Genomic DNA, 22791 nt, shown 5'->3' with positions numbered 1-22791 from the left:
CTGGCCGAGCTAAGACTGGGGGTGTGGGGTCATCCTTAGGGTGGGAAAGTCGGAATGAGGGTAAACACAAGTGAATCAAGTGAACTTGAACCTTGAGCATAAGGAGGTAGCTGAGGTTGTCTGGTTATGATCATGCTCGCGTCGAGCTGACAAGCAAAGTCTGATGTCCACAGTGCACAATTCTCTTCTTCCAGGATCAGCATAGTGAGTACTTTGTTGACTGTGGACATGTGTTCTTCAGAGGGTAGAGGAGAGATGGGGGACAGAGGTGACTGTGTAAACCCAGCATTGATGGTGGTGGTGGGGACCCAAGGACATGAGCGGGAACGGTGGGGCATGACCATGAGCTTCGGCCCCTCAAGGCTCTAGGTATTCATATAGCAGAGTGGTATGGCCCTTTGGCTAGGATGCGTAAGAGGGAAGTGATTCATGCAGGATGGGGTGCTCAGAAAGATGGGCATTTAGGATTGCGAGGAGGAAGGGAAGGCGAGGAGTGGTCCAGTCAAGGTCTAATCAAGAAGGAGTGCAGAGGGCGTGGTGTCAGGAGGCCAGCATCCCAAGAGAGGACGTCCCCATCCTGAGAGAGAAGATGTCTGCATTCTGAGAGAGGACATCCCCATCCCGAAAAAGAATGCCCCCATCCCAAGAGAGGATATCCCCATCCTGAGAAATAGTTGTCCCCATCCTGAGACATCCTGAGAGAAGACGTCTTCATCCTGAGAGATGTCCCCATCCCGAGAGAGGATGTTCCCCCATCTCAAGAGAGAGATGTCCCCATCCCGAGAGAGGGTGTCCCAGCATCTCTGAGGAAGAACAGAGAATGGAAGTACTGGAAATGGGCAGGCACTTCACAGATTTTGGAAAGTGTCCAAATGCAGTCAGCCAGGTGCCAGATTTCTGGGCAAGTGAGTTAGTCTCAGCCCTGGACGGAGATCTCGTCTGGGTGATAAACACGTGTTTGTGAGCTCAGAAAGTCATGAAGGTGGGTCAGAACACACTGCTTTGGTTCCCAGGTTGGGTGACAGTGCTGTGGCTGAGGCAGGCCTGCGTTCTGTCTGGCGGTTCTTGGGATCGTAAGCTGGGTTGTCGCTAGCCTGGACCTTCCTGGGCAGCAGTTGTCTGTCACCTGGGCCACAGTAGGGGGACTGCCTGCTAATCACGTCTGTGTGACACCTTGCTCGGGGGATGGGTCATAGGGTAAGTGACAATTTTGGGACTTAGGACGCTTTGTACAGCCTTGAGTGACTGAAGGCATACGGGGACACCTAACAGAATACCGAGGAACTGTGTTTAGGTCTAAACATCACTGTGGAGGTGGGAGCTCTAACCGCCACCCACCTTGCCCGGGTACCGGCACTGGGCCCAGTGCCGCCTAGCATGGTGCTCATTCTGCGCAGCTCCAGGTCTTACCCGATTATTTTGTATTGATTGCTGTGTGCCCTTGTTTGAGCCTCTCTCTTCCGGGGTCTGACCACTGGAAGGTGTCGGGAGCTGAATCTCATTTTCTTATGCACGCAGTCTGGACAGGAGAGAGGTGTCCCTGAGCACAGATCTCGGTGCAGTGGGGCAGGTAGGGTCCTTCGTCAACATGCAGAGGCTGCCGCGGTCGCCCTGGGAGCCAGCGATGCTGGGTGCGTGCCACACATGTGCACACGCTCACACACCCCACTGTCACACACTGACGCACAGCTTTCTCGATCACTGGACTGGAAAGTGATTTGATTTGGGTCCAGATCAGCAGTGACCAGATCCCTCAATGAGGGGTAATAACTTGGTCATGGTATCGTTACTGGGAGTATTTCCTCATTGAACTCACCTGGCCAAGGCCACACAGAGTCCTCAGAGAAGAGATTCTGATGAAAAACATGTGGAAAGATGTTTAACCTTAAAATTACATGGAATGGGATGCTCCCTGTGAGTTCGTCATGGAGGATGTCTGGTAGACGCAGGGGTGTGCATGTCACGCTCGCTCTCAGGGACTCAGCGCTGCGTATCTGGAGCCGTGGACAGTCCTCCCATTTGACCAGTAGTTAGGAATCTCTCCTGCGGAATAGCAGGGACGCAACTAGAGAAAAACAAGGCTGTTTTTGTTAATTAAAATGAAAAACCTGAAACAGCCTCAGGGTCCAGCTGTGGAAATATGGTCTCTTCATAGAGTGAGGTTTATACAGCTTTTAAAACTGCTGGTGTGGAGGAATAGTTCATGAATATTCAGTGATGTGGGGAATTCTCTGATATCTTGTTAAGTGGTAAAAGAAGTATGTCTAATTATATGGTGTATAAATGTATGTGAAATGAGAGAATTGTGGAGTGAAATACATGAAAACATTAATGGAGGTTATCACTGAGTGTTGGAGTTACGAGTAGTTTTGTTTTTTTTTAACGTTCCGTATTTCACTAAGTTTTGCGTGCAGAGTGTGCTTGCTCTTCATGGAAGGCAGAAGGCTTGGCTTTGCTTTGGTCTGGTCTGGTTTCTAAGGCATTAAGGAAAAGCTCTCCCTTCACAGGAAACCAGTCCACAGATGGCCCTAGAGGCCCTCCCGCGAGCCAGCATGCGGTGTAGACAGGCGTTTTGAAATTTGCTAGATAACTTCGGCTCCTTCTCCCACCTTCACCAGGCAACCCCCTTCCTCCGCTCTGAAGCAGCAGGCCTGTGTGCCCTGTCGTGGCAGACCTCGGCCGCTGAAGCAGCAGGCCTGTGTGCCCTGTCGTGGCAGACCTCGGCCGCTGAAGAGCAGGCACTGTGTGCCCTGTCGTGGCAGACCTCGGCCGCTGAAGCAGCAGGCCTGTGTGCCCTGTCGTGGCAGACCTCGGCCGCTGAAGAGCAGGCACTGGGGCCAGCAGATCGTCCTTGTTCCAAGAATGTCCGTGTGGTCAGCACCTTAGGGGATGGGCATTTGCATCGGGCTCTGATCTGTATTCAGACCCATCTGGGAGGGTAATTCAGCCCCTCATCATCGAAAGGCCTTCTGATCCAAACTCCAAGAGCAGGTCAATCCCTGTGGGTTGACGTTTTGTAAAAATTAATGTTATCAAGATATAGTTTACATGCAGTAAAATGTACCCATTTTAAGTGGGCGGTTTGTTGAGTTCTGACACATGTATGTGCCTCTGTAACCACTGATCAAGATAGGGAATGTTTTCACCTCCCCAGAAGTTCTCCCATGGCCCTTGGGAAGTCGGGCCCCAGCCCCAGCCCCCCTGGTCTGCATCCTGTCACCGAGGTTACTTTGGCCTCTCCAGAACTTCCTGTGAACTGAAGCACACAATGTGGCCTTCCTTGTCTTTGGCATGTTCACTCCGCGTGATGTATGTGACATTCATTCATGTCGCACGTACCACTTTATTCCTTTTTGTTCCTGGGCGGCATTCCTTTGCACAAATATGCCCCGATTGGTTTATCTGTTTACCTATCCATACAGTTTTGATTATTTCCTGATTTTGGCTATGGTGAATAATGCTGCTATGAACATTCTTGTACAAATGCTTTAAAAATTTTTAAAAATTTATTTTTGTGGTAAAGTATGCATATTTATCACGTTGGCCATTTGTAAGTGTATGATTCAGTGGCATGAAACACATGCACCACATCCTTGTGTGGACATGGCTCCAGGAGTGGTGTTGCTGGGTCACACATGTGTCCTAAAGCTGTGCTGTCGTCTTGAATTCCTACCAGCAATGCCTGAGAGTTCCCCTTGCTCTGCATTCCTTTTACTCAGCTTTAGGAAGGTGTAATTTATGTACCAGAAACCTGTATCCATTTGAAGTTCGCTGAGTGTTGGCAGGTGGCACACCTGAGGACCCATCGCCACACTCAGTCCTCCCGCTCTCTACAGCCCACCCCTCTGCTCCGGGCCTAGCAGCTGCTGATTTTATGTGACGGACGAATTTGCACTTCTGGAGTTTTCCTGTGAATGGAGTCACACAGTGTGTACTCTGTGTGTCTGGCTCTCTCTCCCTTTTCTGAGATGCAGCCACGTTGGTGTGTGGCTGTAGTCTCCCGTCTCTGTGTTGTGACGTTCTGCTTGTGAGTTGGGCAGTGTGTTCATCTCTTCTTCTGCACGTGGGCTTCTGGGTGGTTTACATGTTCGGGTTGTTCTAAATAGTGCTCCTGTGAAATTCTCATAGAGGTTTTTGGCGAACAGAAGTGCCCGTTTCTGCTGGGGCTCCCCTGAGGAGCGGGCTTGCTGGGCTGTAGAGTGTGCGCGTGTTCAGCCTGAGAAGACACCGCCAGACAATATTCCACAGCAGGTGGACAGCCTCTGCCCTGTCAGGAGGGTGTGAGAGTCCTGCTCGCTCCACGTCCTGCTTTTGTTCAGCCGTGCTGGTGGGCAGGGGCTGTGTCTCGGTAACAGCTGTATGGCGCTCAGTCCTGTGGGTCCCCTTCTGTGGTGTAACCGTTCCCAGCGGATGGAGTTTTAGTTTGCATCCAGTGTGTTTATAGTAAACATAGTGCTTCACTAAGTAGCCTCTGGCTGCTTTTCACCTCAGTGCTCCTTTCCTGTCCCTGCTGTGCCGCATTACCTTGTGGCTCTGTGGGCCACACGTCAGCAGTTGAGGTGCTGGCGGGCCGCGCTCCTTGCCGCAGGCTCTAGGGGACATTTCTTTCCGTGCTCATTGAGTTGTTGGCAGAACTCAGTTCTTTGTGGGTGTAGGACCGAGATCTCTTTCTTTGCTGGCTGTGAACGCAGGGCTGCCCTGGCTTCTGGAGATCCTGCACTCTTCACTTGTGTTTCCCTTCCTCCATCTTCAGAACCTGCTCAGGGCCCTCCCAGGCTTTGAATCTCTGCTCCTCCTGCCCTCTCATCTCTCTGACTCAGCCAGGAAAGGCTCCCCACCTTTTAGGACTCACGTGATGACCTTGGGCCTGCCCAGGTAACCCAGGATCCTCTCTCCTCTCTCCTCATGGCCCCATCACATCTGCCAAGTCTCTTTGACCTGTAGGAAGCATGTTCACAGGCTCCAGGGATCAGGACATGGACATCTCTGAGGGGCCATTATTCTGCCCACCACACCCTCATGAAAGTTCTTATTGTTTGGCTTCCATGGGTTTTTGTGGGCACAGTGGCTGTTCAGAGGAGTGCCTGTTTGTGTTAGTATTGGTAATACTGCTGTATTAGTTATTGCTGTGGACTAAATGTTTGTTCACACGTTTAAACCCAACCCCCAAAGTGATGGATCATGAGGTAGAGCCTTGTGAATAGGACTAGTGACCTCATACAAGAGACCAGAGAGCTCCTTCGCCCTTCTGCCACATGAGGACACAGCAAGGTCGGCCATCCGTGACCCAGGGAGCAGGCACTCACCAGACACCAAATCTGCTGGTGCCTTGATCTTGGACTTCCAGCCTCCAGAACTGTGAGAAATAAGTTTCTGTTGTTTATGAGTTCCCCAGTCTGTGGTATTCTGTTATAGCAGCCTGAGCTGACAAAGAAATTACTGCAAACTGAGTGGCTTAAACAGTGCCCCCTTATTAACGCGCAGTTTCTGTGGGCTGGGAATCCAGGCACAGCCTCTCTGGGTCCTCACAGGGCCTCAGGGTCTCTCACAGGCTGCAGTCAGGTGCTGACTGGGGCACGGTCCCTTCCAAGCTCACGTGGTTGTTGGCAGCACCCAGCCACCCTTGGTTCCTGGCTATATGGGCCTCTCCATGGGGCAGTTTCTTTATCGAGCCAGGAAGGGAGAAACCTGCCCACAGGACCGTCTCAGGTGCCTTGGGCCAAACGCATGTCCAGGAGGACCTCCTGCGCCTGGGACTGCCAGGACGGCTGTTGTATGGATCCTGGGCACTTCTGCATGTCCACCTGTCGTACAGAAGCTTTTTCTTAGAAGACCCAGACAATCCTCCTCTGCTTTTCGTCTGTCTCTGGGAACTTGGTGGGAGCTCGTTTTCTCTCCCTAACAAGTAACACTAAGAAACAGCCGCTGCCGGTCTTGGGTTTGGGGTGGCATCCTCGCATTACGCATTGGATGCTTTGTTGGAAACACACCGGAGTGCACATCGCTTGTTCAGACAGCCTGGCTGGGGCCATGCTTCCCAGGAGGTGAGACCTGGGAGTTCTACGTAGAAAACCAACGACCTGGGCTTTCAACACAGCGGCATCTCCTGCCAGTATCAAAGGGCCATGTTGCTGCTGGAGCCTTCCATGAAATCATTGGGTGACCTTGGCTCAGCTGGGTCACTGCCTGGCTGTGAGGGCATTTGTGGTCCACGGTACCCAGGAGCACTTTCAGCCCCATCAGGGAGCCACACAGCAGGAAGAACCTGCTGGGAATGGCTTCCTTTCCCTCAGACACTAGCTGGCATTCCAGTTTCAGGGGCTTGATTTAAACGCTGTAAAGAAAGACATCAATTAGCATTGTCTGTTTCCTTCTTTCTTTTTTCCTTTTTCTTTTTCTTTTTTTTAGCTGAGGAAGATTAGCCCTGAGCTAACATCTGTGCCAGTGTTCCTCTATTTTGTATGTGGGTCATTGCCACAGCATGGCCACTGACCAGTGGTGTAGGTCTGCACCCAGGAACTGAACCTGGGCCACCAAAGCGGAGCATGCCAAACTTAGCCACAAAGCCATGAGGCTGGACCCTATTTCATTCTTAATCCAGTCTTTTATTACTCATTTTTTGTTCATTATTACAAATTTTGTTGTTCTTGTTGTTTTGCTGAGGAAGATTTGCCCTGAGCTAACATCCGTGCCAGTCTCCCTCTATTTTTTAGTATGAGGGCCGCCAGCACAGCATGGCTGATAACAGAGCCATATAGGTCTGCACCCAGAACTAAACCTGGGCGGCCAAAGTGGAGTGCACCAAACTTAACCACTAGGCCACTGGGGCTGGCCCTGTTAGGAATTTTTTAGAAGTCCTCTTGTGGCTTTTAATTATGTTGGAAAGTAACTGGATAATTATACACGATGCCCTTTCTTCCGTGAAGATTGGAACCTCAGACGAAAAGGAAGTGGCGGTGAATGTGCTCTCTGGGCGGGGAGTGTCCCTCTTTGCGTGTCCCCTTCAGGTGGGTCTGAGTTGAGTCTGGACAGGTGTGTGGGAAATGCCCTCACCCAGAGGTCAGCTGGGTTGTGCGTAGTGGCCTTCATTCTGACCCGCCCCTGCTCCCTCTCAGCAGTGGAAAATCGAATTTAAAAACATCTGGCAATCTTGATTTACACACCCAGAATAAGGCTGAGTCGGCAGGTCTGAGCGGACAGCTGAGAATTTCTGGTTCTTTTTTGTGTGTGTTTGTTCCCCTGGCCCCAACTACCTTGTGACTTCCTGGGGTGCAGTGAAGATGGACTTTCTCGGGGTTCTGTTGACCTGAGTCAGGGCTGGGCACCGGGGAGCTCTGGAGGAGGGAAGTGGGGGAGGAAGGTGTGGCTTACAGCCTGCTCCATCCAGTGGCTCCTGCTGCAGCTCCACTCCATGACTGGCCTGCAGAGCGACTGCTGTGGGGCCCTGAGTGGAGAAGAGCCAGCCCGAGGAGAGTGGCTCTTGTACCAGATTGTTCTTGACAGGCTGGCCACAAGGCCATGGATGCCCCACTCAGGTGGCAAACGTCCCACTCCTGAGCATGGAAAGCCGGGAGGAAACAGAGGGTGGTGTCCTCTGGTCAGCGCTGCCCAGTGCTTGGCCTTCCTCCTGTGGGTCCCCACAACTCTGCTTACACCTACTGGTCAGGTGAGTCCCAGGGCAGGAGGAGGTACCCTGGTGAACTCCTCAGATCACCAGGGTGTGGGCGACTGTGAGAAACACAGTGATGTTCCAGAGAGTTGAAACTCTAATGAGTTTTTCTTACCATTCCTCCTCCACCTCCTTTCTCTGACTCCGTGCTGTGAAATCCTCTGAAGGGCGGCAGAGCCAGCAGCCAGGTGATGATAATGTCCCTGCTCCTTCAGCCTCCGTCAGCACTTCCTGGAGCCAGCCAGCTGCTCTGCCTCACTCCGCCCACCTCGGCTGTTGTCAAGGACCGGGACACCAGGCCAACGAGGCGGTGGGGCCGTGTCAGGAGGCCATCACCTTGTGCCACCCTCGCACATCAGGCTTTTCTGAGACCAGCGCTTGTCAGCGCTTGGGTACAGTTGTACTAGATGCTGAGGAGGTGGCAGTAAAAATGTACCTGGTGCGGGTGTTTCTATGGGTGATGTAATTTTTTTTCCAAAATGGTGAGCAACTCAAAATTCTGAACAAACTAAAACACAGTCTCCTGTGATTCACAAGGGGTGCCCCCCCTGCAAAACGTGGTGCGACAGTGGGCACACAGGTGCTTTCCCAGTGTGGATACCTGGCCGGGCCTGGAGCATCGGTGGTGGTCAGGACGGTTCCCTGTGGTGCAGAGCGGTCACGTGCATGTGGTTCACCTGGAGTCCCTGGCCTGTGCCTCCTGAGCTTACGACAACAGACGATGTCCCCACACATTCCAGACATCTCCCTGGGGGGACCCGCTGCAGCTCCTGGTCTGGGTGCAGGTGCGGGACAGCTGGGCAGCAACATGAGCCCCTTCAGCTCCCCAAACAATGCCTGGTGTCTAGTTGGTGTCTAGTGGGGATTTACGCAGTCATTTGTGTCAAGTGAATTGGTACACCCCTCAGCAGCCCCACTGAAACGATCGAAAAGAGATCCCTAGAGCCTAGTGTGAGTGGTCAGGAGAGAGGGGTGGCAGTGGGAGGTGGCGCCATTGCCATGCTGAATGCAAGGACCTGAAGCCTGGGCTGTGAGGGCGTGGCAGGGACCCCGTGGCCCTGGACCTGGCACCCTGTGCCCCCAGGCCCCTCTGAACTCAGCGCAAAGAGGACTAGTTGGTGTCAGGATGGGGGCTGAATGGCTTGGCAACACCCAGCAGGGACACAGGAGGTCTACTGTATGGGAGTATCAGGCATGGTCGAGGGCTGAGCACAAGTCCATTCCACCTGGGGAGACCCTGGCTGCTCCCGCCTCTAGTGCTGAGGTAGGAGCCTGAGGCAGCAGAGGGTTCTTTACCGGAACAGTCATCAGTTCAAGGGAAGCGACCACCATACATCCCGAGGCATCTGGTGGCTCCATCATGAACCCCAGCTCACAGCCAGAGTCGCCTAGAACTTTCTGCAGCTTCTTAGGGTCTCTGAGGGCGAGTGGACAGCCAAGGGCTGGTACAGTGTGAGGAAAGACATCTGAGAACCTTCATCTCATAATCAGTGTTGTCTGAGATACAAAGAGATGACCGCATCCTTGTACTAAGGACAGGGCGCTATAAGAAAGGAACATTCGGAGACCAGAAAGCTTTTAGAAATTAAGTTGAAAATAGCAGAATTTTTTGAAAGGTCAGAGAAGGGCTGGAAGATAGAGTTGAAGGCATCTCCCAGAATATGCAAGACAAAGACAGAGATGGGGAAAAAGCTGAGAAAACTGGCCAGTAGCCCAGCGGTCACTCCCTGGCTAATGGGAGACCAGGGACAGAGGAGCTCTGCGGGCTCCCAGCACAGAGAGTGAAAAAGACCCCCTGGAACACTGGGTAAAGAAAACGCCCTAAACACTTTCAGAAAAAGAGAGGAGAGCAGCTCCTGTCTGCCCTGGGAGCCTCTGGTCACCTACCACTGGCTCCTGTGGCTTCCCCAAGCCCTGCGTCCATCTAGGGAGTGTCCGCAGTCCTAGGTTCTGAGACCCGGTCACCCCACGTGACCCCTCCCCGTGTGTGAGCTGCTCCTGCCACCTTGGGGGTTAGTCACGGGTGCTGGGTGCAGGGGCCCAGCCCTTGAGAGGCCTGGCCATCCCTGTGTGTGCCCAGGCAGCTGCCCTGGCTCCCGGGAGCAGATTTCTGTCCTGAAGGGGCATGCCTGTGCTGTGTGAGGTGTTAAATATTTAAATGAAACCTCTGGTCATCATTTTTTTCAAAGAGCTGCTCAGTATTTAAGGACTGATGGGGTGAAGTGAGGGAGGCTCAGGGGTGATTGAAATTCTCCAGCGACAAATCTTAAGACCTGTCAGAGCTGAGTCAGGAGTGGAATTTGACGGACGCCTGTCCTTGTGTGCAGCGGGGGATTCTGCCCTCTCCTGGCCGCCCCCTTTTTGGACTTACTATGTCTGTCTTTTCTGTGAATTTATAGAGCACGCTGTTAAGTTTTTACCCAGATTTGGGAGGCAGGGGTGAGAGACAGAGTGAACATGAAGAATATATTTGAGATTTCTTGATAACAAGTGACCATGTCAGCCTAGGGGCTCGCCACCCTGTCTCGACCTCTCGGCATTTCGTTCCTGGCCGGCTCCTAGGCTGTCCTCAGCTGGACCCTGCTGTCTGCTGTAGGGATCTGCCACCCACTTTCCTCAGTCCCCTCACACAGGCCACTCAACCTTCCTGGGGCAGCCCATGCCAGTGCCAGGCCGTGGGCAGCCACCTGTCCCCAGAAGCCACAGCCAGAGGGCTCCTGGGCAAAACTTGGTGGGTTGCACTCTGAGTGCACGGCCCGTGTCTGAGTCTGGCTCATTTCAGTGGTGAAGCTGTTCCATCATCCGTCTCCAGTTCTCCTCTGCAGTGCTCCCTGAGAAGCCTGTTGCCTGAGGAGCCCCCGACCCAGCTCTGTGGGCTGTGCAGAGGAGGGGGTTGGGAGGAGAGTGGACCCCAGCTCTGAGTGCCTGTCCCACGGAGTTCACTTGTGCATTTGGCTGAGTGTCTAGTGGAGCCGCTGTGGCAGGGACTGGACATCCTTTCTGAAGCTGATAGAAGTTCAAGTCCTGTTGTGATGAATTGGGTGGAACTCGGGCAGGTGGGTCACTGAGGTGCCCGGTGCTCATGAGGCTGGTTATGGGAGAAGGCCCAGCAAGGCGCTGCTGAGCGCCATGGCTCTGTCCCCCGTCTCCTCCTGGGCCCTTCCTGGGCACCCCCCTCCTCCCTGTAGCTCCTGGCTGGGCCTTTGGGCCACGGTGCCACCTCAGGGTGGCTCAGCAGCAGGGCTGTTCCTTTTGTGGGGGCTGGCCTTGGGGGAGGCCCTGAAGCAGTCAGTGTCCAGTCCCTCTACCTAAGCCTGCTGGGCAATCCCTCCTTGGCAGTGACGTCACCTCGAGGATGGGCATCTGCATCCACAGCCTTCCTGGAAATCGCTGTCTCCAGCATTATCCTCCCGGGGTTAGTCTCACTGGAGCATAGAGCTAGGACTGAAAGGAGGCAAGTCCTGGGCCAGAGCTGTGCTTTCTGTTTGACAGAAAATTCCTGGAGCTTCCACCCCGAGAAGCAGGTTATCAGCAGATGAGAGCTGGGGGAAGGGCAAGTGCAGAGGAAGGACGGGGGGGACAGGCCTGATTGTGTTTCTTTCTGAAGAGTGTTTCTTTCGCTTGAGAATGTGTGCAAAAGAATCTTCTGTCACTTCTTAAAAAACTGTGATAAAATATACCTAACATAAAATTTACCATTTTAACTATTTTTAGGTGTACAGCTCAGTGGCATTAAGCACATTCACAGTGTTGTGGAGCCATCCCCACCCTCCATCTCCAGAGCTCTTCATTGTGTAAAACTGAAACTCTGTCCCCGTTAAACACTCACTCCCCCTCCCCCAGCCCCCGGCACCCACCCTTCTACTCTCTGTTGCTATGAATTTGACTCCTCCAGGGACCTCCTATGGGTGGACTCATACAGCATTTGTCCTTTTGTGTCTGGCTTATTTCACTGAGCATCATGTCCTCACGGTTCATGCACATTGTAGCACGTGTCAGGATCTCCTTCCTTTTCAAGGCTGAATAATATTCCATCATGTGGATGGACCACATTGTGCTCCTCCATCCATTGGTTGTTGGACACTTGGGTTGCTTCTGCCTTCTGACTGTTGTGAATTATGCTGCTGTGAACATGAGTGTGCGAATACATCTTTGATTCCCTGCTTTCACTTCTTTTGGGTATAAACCAGGAAATAGAATATCTGGATCATATGGCAATTCCATGTTTAATTCTCTGAGGAATTGCCAGACTCTTCCACAGCAGCAGCAACATTTTACATGCCTACCAACAGTGTACAAGGGTTCCAGTTACTCCACATCCTTGCCAACACTTGCTATTTTCTAGTTTGTTTTTTTTTCTTGGCTGGGAAAGATTTGCCCTGAGCTAACATCTGTTGCCAGTCTTCATCTTTTTTTTCTTTTTCTTTGCTTGAGGAAGATTGTCCCCAGGCTAACATCCATACCAATCCTCCTCCATTTTTTGTATGTGGGACACTGCCACAGCATGGCCTGGTGAGCAGCATGCAGATCCACGCCCAGGATCTGAACCTGCAAACCCCAGGCCACTGAAGCAGAGCATGCAAACTTAACCAGTACACTGCCAGGCAGGCCCCTGTTTTCCTGTTTTTTGTAATAACCATGTAATGTGTGTGAGGTGGTACCTCATGGTTTGATTTGCATTTCCCTGGTGATTAGTGATATTGAGGATCTTTTCATGTGCTTATTGTCGTTTGTATATCTTCTTTGGAGAAATGTCTTTTCAAATCTCTTGCCCTTTTTCTTTTTTTTTTTGCTAGGAAAGATTTGCCCTGAGCTAACATCTGTTGCCAATCTTACTCTTTTTCTTTTCCCTCCTGAAGCCCCAGTGCACAGTTGCATATTCTAGTTGTAAGTCCTTCTAGTTGTTCTGTGTGAGCCCCTCCCCAGCATGGCTACTGACGGACTAGTCGTGTGGTTCTGTGCCTGGGAACCGAACCCAGGCCACTAAAACAGTGAGAGTGCTGAACTTTAACCACTAGACTATGGGGCTGGCTCTCTTGCTCATTTTTTAATTGTTTTTGTTGTTATTGAGTTGTGGAATTTCTTTATGTATTCTGGATATCAGTTTCTTATCAGATTTGTGATTGGAAACTATCTTCTCCCATTTCATGGGTTGCGTTTGCATTCTGTTGAGTGTCCTTTGCTGCGTGGGAGCTGGGTTTTGACAACATGGTTAGGAGGTGGCCCGGCAGAATGACAGCGGGAGGAGGCACTGCTGCCTGAGGGAGTGTCCCTGCCTGTGCAGACCTCACACACATGGTGAGACTACACCTGCATCTACGTGACCATTCCCAAGCCATTTTGGAGCAATTGTTATAAGAAGCTGAGAGAGTGATGACATTTTTAAGGCTTAAGAGAAGAGGAGTTAGTTAAGACTGAGCTTTTAGGAAGTTTCCAGATGACCCATAAACCAGTTGAAGATCTTACCTGTAAAGTAACTGTCCTGCACTGTCCCTGCTCCTACCAACTTCTCTTGGACTTTTCCCCTAAAAGTATGAAAAAATAAAAACTGCAGCTATGCAAGCATAGGTTCTCCAGAGAGCTCTCCAGAGAAATGGTGTCTTAGAAATTACTTTACCCTTCCTAATGCTCCACGCACGCTCCAGTTGTCAGTACCTGGGGGCTACAGTGAACCCAGAACTCGGAAATGCGATTAGCCTTTGTGAGTTCAACTTTAAGATCCGCATGAAGTAGGTCAGAGCAGAGATGCGCTGTTCTCCTGCGGGCGGGCTCGACTCCCCTCCCACGCAGCCTGCCCTGTGGCAGGTGCTGTCAGCGCCCTGTCTAGGCCCTCTGGGATGACACAGGGCCTCCGCCCGACTCCACTCAACTGCAGAGACTGAGCTCTGGTGAGGTGGATCCTGGCAGGCTCATTCCCACGCATCGCCTTCAGCCGCCCTCTGCTTCCTTGCAGGGATCGACTACAAAACGACCACTATCCTGCTGGACGGCCGGCGGGTCAAGCTGGAGCTCTGGTGAGTCAAGGGCAGTCCGGAGCTGAGGTGCCTGGGGGCAGGGAGTACAGCACTTCAGAGTTATTGCGTGGGGCCTCGGAAGCTAAGTGAAGCCAGTCAGGAATCCTTAGAGAAACAGGAAGGCGTCCTATTTACATTGCACTTGGAATCACTGTTTAAACAGGCCCTGTGTAAACAGGAATGGATTTGCTCTGTGATGCAGAAACCAAAAGGGCCAGAGCTGTTTGTTCTGATAGAGCCCAGCTCTCTTTTGCCCATGAAGACTCGTTTCCACAGTGGCCGCGGCCCCTCTCCTCACCCTTTACTGGGCTACACATTAAGGAGCATTTTCTGGAACCTCAAAATTGAGATGTGGTTCCCACAGGTTTGGGGTTTCCAGCCTGGCATGGTGGTCTCACAGGGTACCCAGGCCTGGGGAGGTTGGCCAGGGTGAGCTGTGGAGCAGAGGGGGCGGGCGGCGGGTACCTCACGGGAGCACGCTGCGGTCCCGTGGGCTGCATCCCCGACCCCCCTGTGTTTCAGGGACACGTCGGGCCAGGGCAGGTTCTGCACCATCTTCAGGTCCTACTCCAGGGGCGCACAGGTAAGCCCAGCAGCGGTGCCACTGCTGTCCTCCAGGGGACGCCTCTCCGTGTGCCTGCTGTGCTCTCAGACCCCGTGGGTGTGATGCTCTCCAAGGACATTTGACATTTGAACATCAGGGGCCTCGGCCGTCAGAGGGCGCCAGGGCTCCACTGTCCAGCTCCGTCCCTGCGGGCCCCTGTGGCTCTCAGCACCAGGAAGTGCCTCAGGAGGCATGCTGGAAACCTGTGCTATGGGGATGTCCCTCAGTCACCTGGTTCACTAGGAACCAAAAATGACTCCCCTGTCACCCAGGACCTCCACGTGCTGAGCGAGGAGGCTGCCGGGACAGCGAGGCCCATCTCAGGGCTGGGGCTCCCGGGGTGGGCCCAGCCGGTTACTGATCGGGACTGCAGGGTCGGAGCACTGGGCCGCTGCGGGAGGGGCTGCTGCCGTGCTCAAAGACAGCAAGGAGCAGGAGAAAGGGCTGTCCCCTGAGGTTGCCGTGGACAGGCACCCAAGTTGGAGGGCATGTGTGGGGACACTGGGGCAGTCCAGGGTCCTGCAAGGGCATGCTGGGAGGGTGTGCAAGGGCATGGGGGCACACCGGGAGGGTGTGCAAGGGCTTAGGGGCACGCTGGGAGGGTGAGCAGGGGTGTGGGGGCACGCTGGGAGGGTGTGCAGGGGTGTGGGGGCATGCGGGGAGTGAGCAGGGGTGTGGGGGCATGTGGGGGATGTGCAGGGGTATGAGGGCATGCAGGGGGTGAGCAAGGGCATGGGGGCACGCTGGGAGGGTGAGCAGTGGCATGGGGGTATGCGGGGGATGAGCAGGTGCATGGGGGCACACGGCGTGTGCAGGGGCACAGGGGCAGTCTCAGGGGCATGGTACCTCATCCTTCTCTCTCCTCTGGACTCCCCCCGACATGCTTGCACACTGACTAGATCTCTGTGTAATTCAAGGCTGGAAGGAGAGGGGACAAGTAGGTGGGAGAACAGACCAGCAGCTGTAGACTCTTGCTGCTTTGTCAAGTGAGGGCCCTGGACACAAGACCAGTCCTGTCTGTGATGCAGGACGGGCCACAACAGCCCAGGCTTTTGGAATTGCTGAGGAGACCCTTGAGGCCGGCCCTGCCCAGCCCCCGTGCAGGGTCGTCTGCCGGGAGCAGCACACACTCATTCAGGGAGGGGGCACTAGGGCTGTGTGGGGCACGGGCTCCATGGGCTCTGCACTCAGCAGGAGCGGGGACTGCGTATCACCCCTCACTCTGGCTTGGGCTCCTGGGGAGCCCCCAGGGGCGTCCTTGTTGCTGCGAGAGCAGGGCTTGAGGCCTGGCACTCCTCCCCTCTTGCCGGTCTCTCTGCCCCTCAGGATCAGGGGAGGCCAAGAGGGAGAGAAGTCTGTGACAGGTGGTGATGGGGACACCTGGCCCAAGCCTTTCTCCAAGGCCTTCCTGAGCGGGAGCCTCTCAGAGGGTGAGCGGCAGGGGGCTACTGAATGTGGCCAGTGTCCACTTCTGCCAAGGGTGGGTGGGGGACCCCCCAGGCTGGCCTTGGCAGCTCCTATCCTGGAGGCTCCCAGAGAGGTGTGGGCGACGTGCCTCAAGCCGCTAGCTTGGTGGTGCCACCTGCCGGCGGCTCTGTCCCCCAACGTGTGCCCAGTGCTGGGGGCCACAGAAGTGGTGCCTGACCTAGCAGTTCACCGGGAGCAGCTGGTCCTGAGTAATCACAGGGACTGACAGACCGCAGGGTGTGGACCACAGCCTTGGGGCATCTGGCAGCTCCCCACATCAGCACAGAGAGGAGTTAGGCACTGGGAACTGCCCGGAGAGCCCGTGCCCCCTGGATGAGGCACCGGGAGAGCTGGAGCGCACAGGAGCACGTCCACGGGTCCTCTTTTGAGTGGAGGGACTGCACCCATGATGTTGCACATGCGAGGAAGACGGGAAGGCTGTGTTCCAAATGGTGGTGTTCATTGTCTCTGGACAGTAGGATGACTGATGAGTTCTCTCATCTTCCTTTTGCTGTTGAACATTTCCTAATTTTTCTACAATAAACGCATGCTGCTTTTGTAATGAAGAAAAGGAAGAGATATGTGGGTAGTTACCTGGGCTATGAGAATAAAGGCAATTAGGACACTTTGAGAAAGGCCCTGAGAGGTGACACCTGACAGGTCCAACTGTTTGCTCGCTCTGAGGGTGACAGGACAGGCCGCAGATGGGCCTTGCTGTCCAGCTGACAGGCCAGGCATCAGCCAGGTGAGACGCTTACAGGAAGCCAACATGGCGTCACCATGTCTGCGTTCTGTCCAAGACACCCAGCCCGGTCAGTTGTGTGTGTGTTGTTGCTTTTGCTTCATTGATCCTGGAGGTTCTTGTCATTTGTGGTCTGGAGGAGCCAGTTGCAGATCCCCGGCCTGAGTGCAGGCAGCCGGGCTCCGAGCCGAGAAACTGCCCCGGCTGCTCTGGTCTGAGTGGCTTTGCTTCGCCCCGTGTTGTTTGCCTCCTGCTGGGGGGACAGTGAAGAGGTGAGGGTAGTTCTAGAGTCAGTGCGGACCCAATTTTGCAGCAAGGCAGCTCCGTGCAGCCCTTACAGTGAACAGACTGGCACTGCTGTTCCTCCCTGGGGCTGGTGGCGGGCGGCTCTCCTCTGCCATGACCCTGACCTGTCAGATTGGGCAGCCCTGGAGAGGCGGTGCTGGGCAGCAGCTGGCGCCGGCCGGGAGGAACAACCACAGGCTCCCTGACTGACTCGGGTGCACGTGAAGCTTGTGCTCAAGAGGTGGGCTTCTGCTCGCATGTTGGAGTGTTTCAGCGTTCCACAGGGAGGCTCAGCAGGGAGCCAGGTCCCCCCCAGCCTTTGGGCCTGTGGTGACCGAAGTCCATGGAAGCCTCTTCTGTGAGGTGTGTTGTATGTTTATATTTCTATTTTTAAAAAATTGTGCTGCACGTGAGGTTTGGGATCAGTGTTTCTTACCACATGATCTCCTGTGTATCACCCACCCTCAGCACGGATGCCTGCAGCGGGCTTCCGTTCATTTCATCGTTGGCGTGCTGTCTGTCCGCGATGTGCTCAGCAGTCCTGGGGAACACACGTTTAGTTTGTGTCCAGTTTTTTGTTTTATGGACAGTGCTGTGATGAACATCCACGAAGACTGGTCTTTGGACACATCCTCCGTTAGGGCATAGAAGGAGCATTTCCAAGTTGGAGGGCCGTGGACCCCGCCCCCACCCCAACACCATGCCACAGGGCTTTGTTCCCTGTGCCCAGGCAACAGGATGAACTCCTAGCCGTGCGGCTGTTTCTTTTCAGTGTAACTCTGTCGCCCTCCAAACTGGTTTCTGCTCGTTGAGTTCAAGTGGGTCTATCTCCGTTGGCTGCCTCAGGGCAGCTCTCTCCAGGCGTGGCTGTTCCTCCTCAGTGAGTGGCCCTCCTCGGGTGGAGATGGCTCTGCCCCACTCTGCAGGAGTCACCGGGCAGCGGTTAAAGTAATTGCGACCTCCGTCTTAGCAGGACCCAGGGGCTACCCTAAGGCTTCCAGAATTTGGGCTGAAAAAAGACTTGGTGGGACGGGGAGGATGTGAGTCCTGCTCAGGGATGGGTTCCGGCTCCTAAGCCTGCTTCAGCGTGGAGGGTAGGGCCCGAGACAAGCAGTGGGCCTGGGGGCTGTGCTGCGTCAGTGGAGGTGCCTTCCTGAGGCTCACGGCAGGTCACTGCTGAGATACACAGGGCAGGAACAGCCCGAGAGCTGGGCAGCCAAGACAGCCCAGAGCTGAGCTCCAAGTAATTGGTCTCTAAGGGATGTGACGGGAAAGTCCCTGTAGCAAATCCTCTGCCCAGCTGGTGAGGCCTCCACACCAGCTGCTGGAGTGACTGATAGCCTACTCTGCAAGTTTGGGTTGGAAAACCCAGAAACACCTCTGCTCAACTCCCCCAGGTGCCCCCCGGGGAGAGTGCACTGTTGGACAAGGTGTTGGAGATGCCACCCCACAGCTGCCCACCAGGATTGTCCTCAGGACCCATCCTGCACCCTAGCCCCACATGCACCTGTCGTAGTGACCTTTAAATGGCCCCAGGGTAATGCCTGTGATGTGCCTGGAGGAAAGAAGTGGAGAAATGCCAGTCTGTCCCAGCCGCGTCTCCAAGGGAGGGAGGGGGCAGCACTGAACCCACCAGACCCCCAACCATCAGGTGACATTGCTGCCACCCACATGGAGGGCATCCAGGGGCACACAGGGCTGGCCACAGGGAGGAGACGGGCGGAGCTGGCCGAGTCCTGCGCATGGTGCCCCTGCCAGAGGGATAGGGAGCCTCAGAGCACATTTTCATGGTGCTGTGTGTGAAGGAACCTGTACAGTCTGCCTGAAAGCTGGCTGGCTGGTGCTGTGTCCCTGGCCCTCCCTGTGGTGGGAAGGAGCACTCTGAGGCTGGGACTCCCTGCAGGGAACAAGACCCCTTCCGTCTAGGTGGCCCCTCAGCCTCGCAGAGCGTGTGTCTCCCTTGCAGGGGATCCTCCTGGTGTACGACATCACCAACCGCTGGTCCTTCGACGGCATCGACCGGTGGATCAAGGAGATTGACGAGGTAGGTGTGCGCCTGCAGCCACCCCCTTCCAAGGTCACCCACTTCCCAGGGCGCATGTGCTCCCATCCCCCTCAGGCAGCTGCTACGGCCCCTACTTGCCACCCCTCCCGTTGCCCCAGCTCCTGTGCATCCTCTTGCACACTGACTGCCATGGCATTCGAGGGCTGGGCCCCCTGCCCTGAGGGGCCATGGTTCGCGGGGCTGAGCTCCCTGCTCTGCCTTCTGGCCTGGCCCCACCCCATCACAGAATTAATGCTGAGGACTCTGCCTGCTTTGGGAGAGGGGGTACAGCACCGAGAGGGGGGTGGTGCCTGGCATTGGTGCCTCTGCTGAGTCCTGTGCCCCTCAAGCATGCGCCAGGGGTCCCCCGGATCCTGGTTGGGAACCGGCTGCACCTGGCCTTCAAGAGGCAAGTCCCGACAGAGCAGGCACGCGCCTACGCAGAGAAGAACTGCATGACCTTCTTCGAAGTCAGCCCACTGTGCAACTTCAACGTCATTGAGTCCTTCACTGAGCTGTCCCGCATCGTGCTCATGCGGCACGGCATGGAGAAGATCTGGAGGCCTAACCGAGGTGAGGCAGGCCCCTGAGGCCGGGAAGTGCCGAGAGGGTAGAGATGGGAGTGACAGCAGCCTCTGAAGAGCCTCCCAGGTTCCCCCCAGAGCCATGGTTCCTCCCAGGGTCCAGTCTCCTCGAGTTGTCAGGCCAACAAGGTCCATGCTGCTTCCATGATTCACTCTGGCTGAACTAGCTCGCGCCCTGTCTCTGCTTTGTTTGGGGGCCCTGGTGTTACAGGAGGGGACTGTGCGTTACCCCCCAGTGATGCCCTTGTCTGCGGGAAAGCACTGTGGACTCTGACGTGTCCCAGGGCGAGCAGGGGAGCAGCTCCCAGGCCTCCCCTCTGGAGCTAAGCCGTGGAGAACCTGGCTGTGCACTCCCCTGTCCCTTGGGGCCACATCCTGCCAGAGCTGCCAGAGGCCAGGGTGGCTGGAAGCTTCAGTTTCCTGTCCAGGCACTGGGGCAGAGCTGGCTGAGCCCTTGGGCCCTGAGAAGTGGGGCCCCCAGGGCACTTCTGTGGGCAGCTGGAGGGAGAAGGTGGGAGCAGGGCGCCGCCCAGTGGCCGCTTCTGGCAGTGCCCGACATCCAGACCCAGGGAGTCCTGGGAGCTTGGTAGACCTCACTCCCCGACACCGGGCGAGCGTCACTCGTGCCGCCCCCTCGGGGCCTAGGCTCCAGGATCTCCTCAGGCCTGCTGCCCCTGCCCTTCCACGATCTAACCCCCCTACCCCCCCCCGCCGCCTTCCCCCCATTCCCGTGGTCTGAGCCCTGTCATCTGACCCCTCGCCCGCAGTGTTCAGCCTGCAGGACCTCTGCTGCCGGGCCATTGTCTCCTGCACCCCTGTGCACCTCATCGACAAGCTCCCGCTGCCCGTCACCATCAAGAGCCACCTCAAGTCCTTCTCCATGGCCAATGGCATGAATGCCGTCATGATGCACGGGCGCTCCTACTCACTGGCCAGCGGGGCAGGGGCCAGCGGCAGCAAAGGCAACAGCCTCAAGAGGTCCAAGTCCATCCGGCCCCCGCAGAGCCCGCCCCAGAACTGCTCTCGGAGCAACTGCAAGATCTCCTAGCGGGCAGGCCGGGTGCCCCCTCAGATGCGCTCTGGGGGCTTGCACTTGGAGAACGCTCCTGCCAGGCACCGGGCACAGCACTGTGTGCAGGGAAGACTTTGGCCACACAGCCCCTCCTGGAAGCAGGGGTTGCACCCAGCAGGCTGGTGGTCTCTGCATACGAGCTGCCTGGGACAGTGGGGGGCTGCACTGCAGGTGTCGCGTGCAAAGTGGACGAACCTGGGACCCCGCTGTGCGGCTAGAAGCTCCCAGGAGGCAGCTCTGCCTGCCCCAGCCTCGAGGGGGCTATCCCTGGGGCCCCGGGACGCCTGGTTCACCTTTCTTATTTATATAGAAGACATTCACCCTTTTTGTACATTTTTAAAGGGCCAGAAGGGAAGCCTCGATGCAGCCACATAGTGAGCCCATGTCAGCTGTGGGCCTGAGCTTTGGGACATTTGGAGAGGGAGGGGATTTGAGGTAAAGATGGGAAGGAATCTGCCGTCAAGGCTTGACTCTGGATTCACATACACTTCACGTGGGCTTGTGGGCTGTGCAGGGGCCAATGGGGACACATCTCAGAGCCCCGGCTACCCAGCCTTTCTGAGCACAGTGGTCAGTGTGCCCACCATGCAGGCCGGGTGGCCATGAGGGTGTGGGCTTTGGCAGCCTGCATGGTGTGGCTGCAGCTTCTGGCTCCCGTTGGCCTTCCTAGACGATGTCCCTGCATGTCTCAGAGTCACGGGCTGAGAGCTGGGGGCAACTCACAGGTTCCCAAGTGGAGCGTTGACGTTTCTCAGAGAGGGGGAGGCGGGTGCGCCCCGTACATCCGTCCTGGCTCCCTCCCTCCCCACTTGGGGGCAAACAACCCTCCCTCCATGATCCTGTCCCTTCGGTTACGTTTACATCGGTTGCCACGTGAAACGGGCCCAGCGTCTCCCATGTGCCGATGCAGAGCTGTTTGTAGACGATAAGTGGTCACGGGGCCACCAGGCCCTCTGCAGATCTGCACTGAGTCCACCGCCCACTTGCCTCTGGGAGCACATGGACCCCACTCTGCCAGCTTCTGTTCTTTAACCTGGGTGTGACCCCATAGCTGCTCCTTGCCTGGCGTTGCCGCACCTCCATGAGGTTACATGTCACCAAAACCATTCTAACTGGTTTCTCAGTGATGCCTCTTGGAGCAGCTGGAGAGGTGGATGCCCCTCCTCGAGGACCCGCCAGCCAGCCCTGAGCCGGGGCCTGGCCTCCTGCCCACTTGGCTGGTGACACAGCCACCAGTCACACTGGTGCTCAACTCTACCTCCTGCCCCTGGGGCCCCTCCCTGGGCCTGGGACCCCCCTTGCTCTGGGACTCTTCTGCAGTGGGCGTCCCCCGGGGGCTGTCCCATGCCTGCTGTTCTGGGAGGCGAGGTGGGGAGGGGGCTGTGGCCCGCCTGTGGGAGCAGGGGCACCAGGGACCCTGGCTGAGGCCTGGCCACTAGCAGGTCAGGTGGAGGAGGCCCCGCCCATCCCATCCTGCCAACGAGGCCCCTTTCTTTGGACTTTGAACGGAATCACATGGAGTTTGTTTTGAGGACAAGGATGGTGCCCTCTACACCATATCAACACTACCCTTCGCTGCTGTCTGACACTCGCACTATTCCTGGGCTCATTTTGGACGGTTTTCATTTCTTTGTACAGTAAATGTAACTCAGCTCTGACCTACAGACTGCGTTTTATGTGAATTAAAGTCGCTGGTTTTAACTGGCCGAGTGTGGGTGGGTCGGTGCTTGGCCACAGTAGGTCCTGTGCTGCTTTGTTGGCCTGTCCATCCCCCACAGCTGGCCTCGCTGACCGCTGCTGACGTCCTGGCCGAGGGCCGAGCAAAGCTGCAGTGGCCCCTGCAGTTACAGGCTGAGCTGCGTTTCTCGGTGGGCCAGGTGGGCAGCCCTCCTCAGCCTGTCCCTCCCTGTGATGTGGCACAACAGAAGGCTGGCCGCACACCTGCTCCCCACTGCCCCCGAGGGCTGGAACCTGGCACACCTGCCAGGCATGCTGACTCGCTGACGCCTGAGTTCCCTCTGCTATCTGAGGGTGTGAGCATGGAGCTGGGGATGCCTTGGATGACCAGGGTGGATTATCCCCCACAAGTCACCACAGCCTCCAGGACTAAGGCTCTGGAGTCACACCCTAAGCCAGAAAGCCACCTGCTGACGGGGGGTGTGGGGCTTGGCCCAGGGGTGCTGCAGGTGCCCTGGAGGTCAGCTGGGCAGTGGGAGGGGATCTCTCTGAACGTGGCCCCCACACTCGGGGACCGTGGCCTCTGGCTGCAGCCTCGTCCAAAGTCTGGCCCAGTGGCCGCCCATGCCTGCA

At 55.8% G+C, this 22791-nt stretch overlaps 1 protein-coding gene across 3 annotated transcripts in view; it reads left to right on the top strand.

Annotated features, from left to right (window-relative positions):
- The window catches only part of RAB40C (RAB40C, member RAS oncogene family), a 28149-nt gene extending 6010 nt beyond the window's left edge, over positions 1 to 22139 (top strand). For all 3 annotated transcript variants that reach the window (XM_023616723.2, XM_023616725.2, XM_023616724.2), the window contains exons 3-7: positions 13623 to 13683; positions 14206 to 14266; positions 18748 to 18825; positions 19176 to 19398; positions 20177 to 22139. In XM_023616723.2, coding sequence (XP_023472491.1) covers positions 13623 to 13683; positions 14206 to 14266; positions 18748 to 18825; positions 19176 to 19398; positions 20177 to 20457 — 704 coding nt within the window. In that variant the 3' untranslated portion in view covers positions 20458 to 22139. The remainder of the gene's footprint in view (positions 1 to 13622; positions 13684 to 14205; positions 14267 to 18747; positions 18826 to 19175; positions 19399 to 20176) is intronic.
- The last annotated feature ends 652 nt before the right edge of the window (positions 22140 to 22791 follow it).

The sequence above is a fragment of the Equus caballus genome, chromosome 13, assembly GCF_041296265.1.
Source record: "Equus caballus isolate H_3958 breed thoroughbred chromosome 13, TB-T2T, whole genome shotgun sequence".
Classification (NCBI taxonomy): domain Eukaryota; kingdom Metazoa; phylum Chordata; class Mammalia; order Perissodactyla; family Equidae; genus Equus; species Equus caballus.
This window is presented reverse-complemented; position numbering and strand designations above follow the sequence as displayed.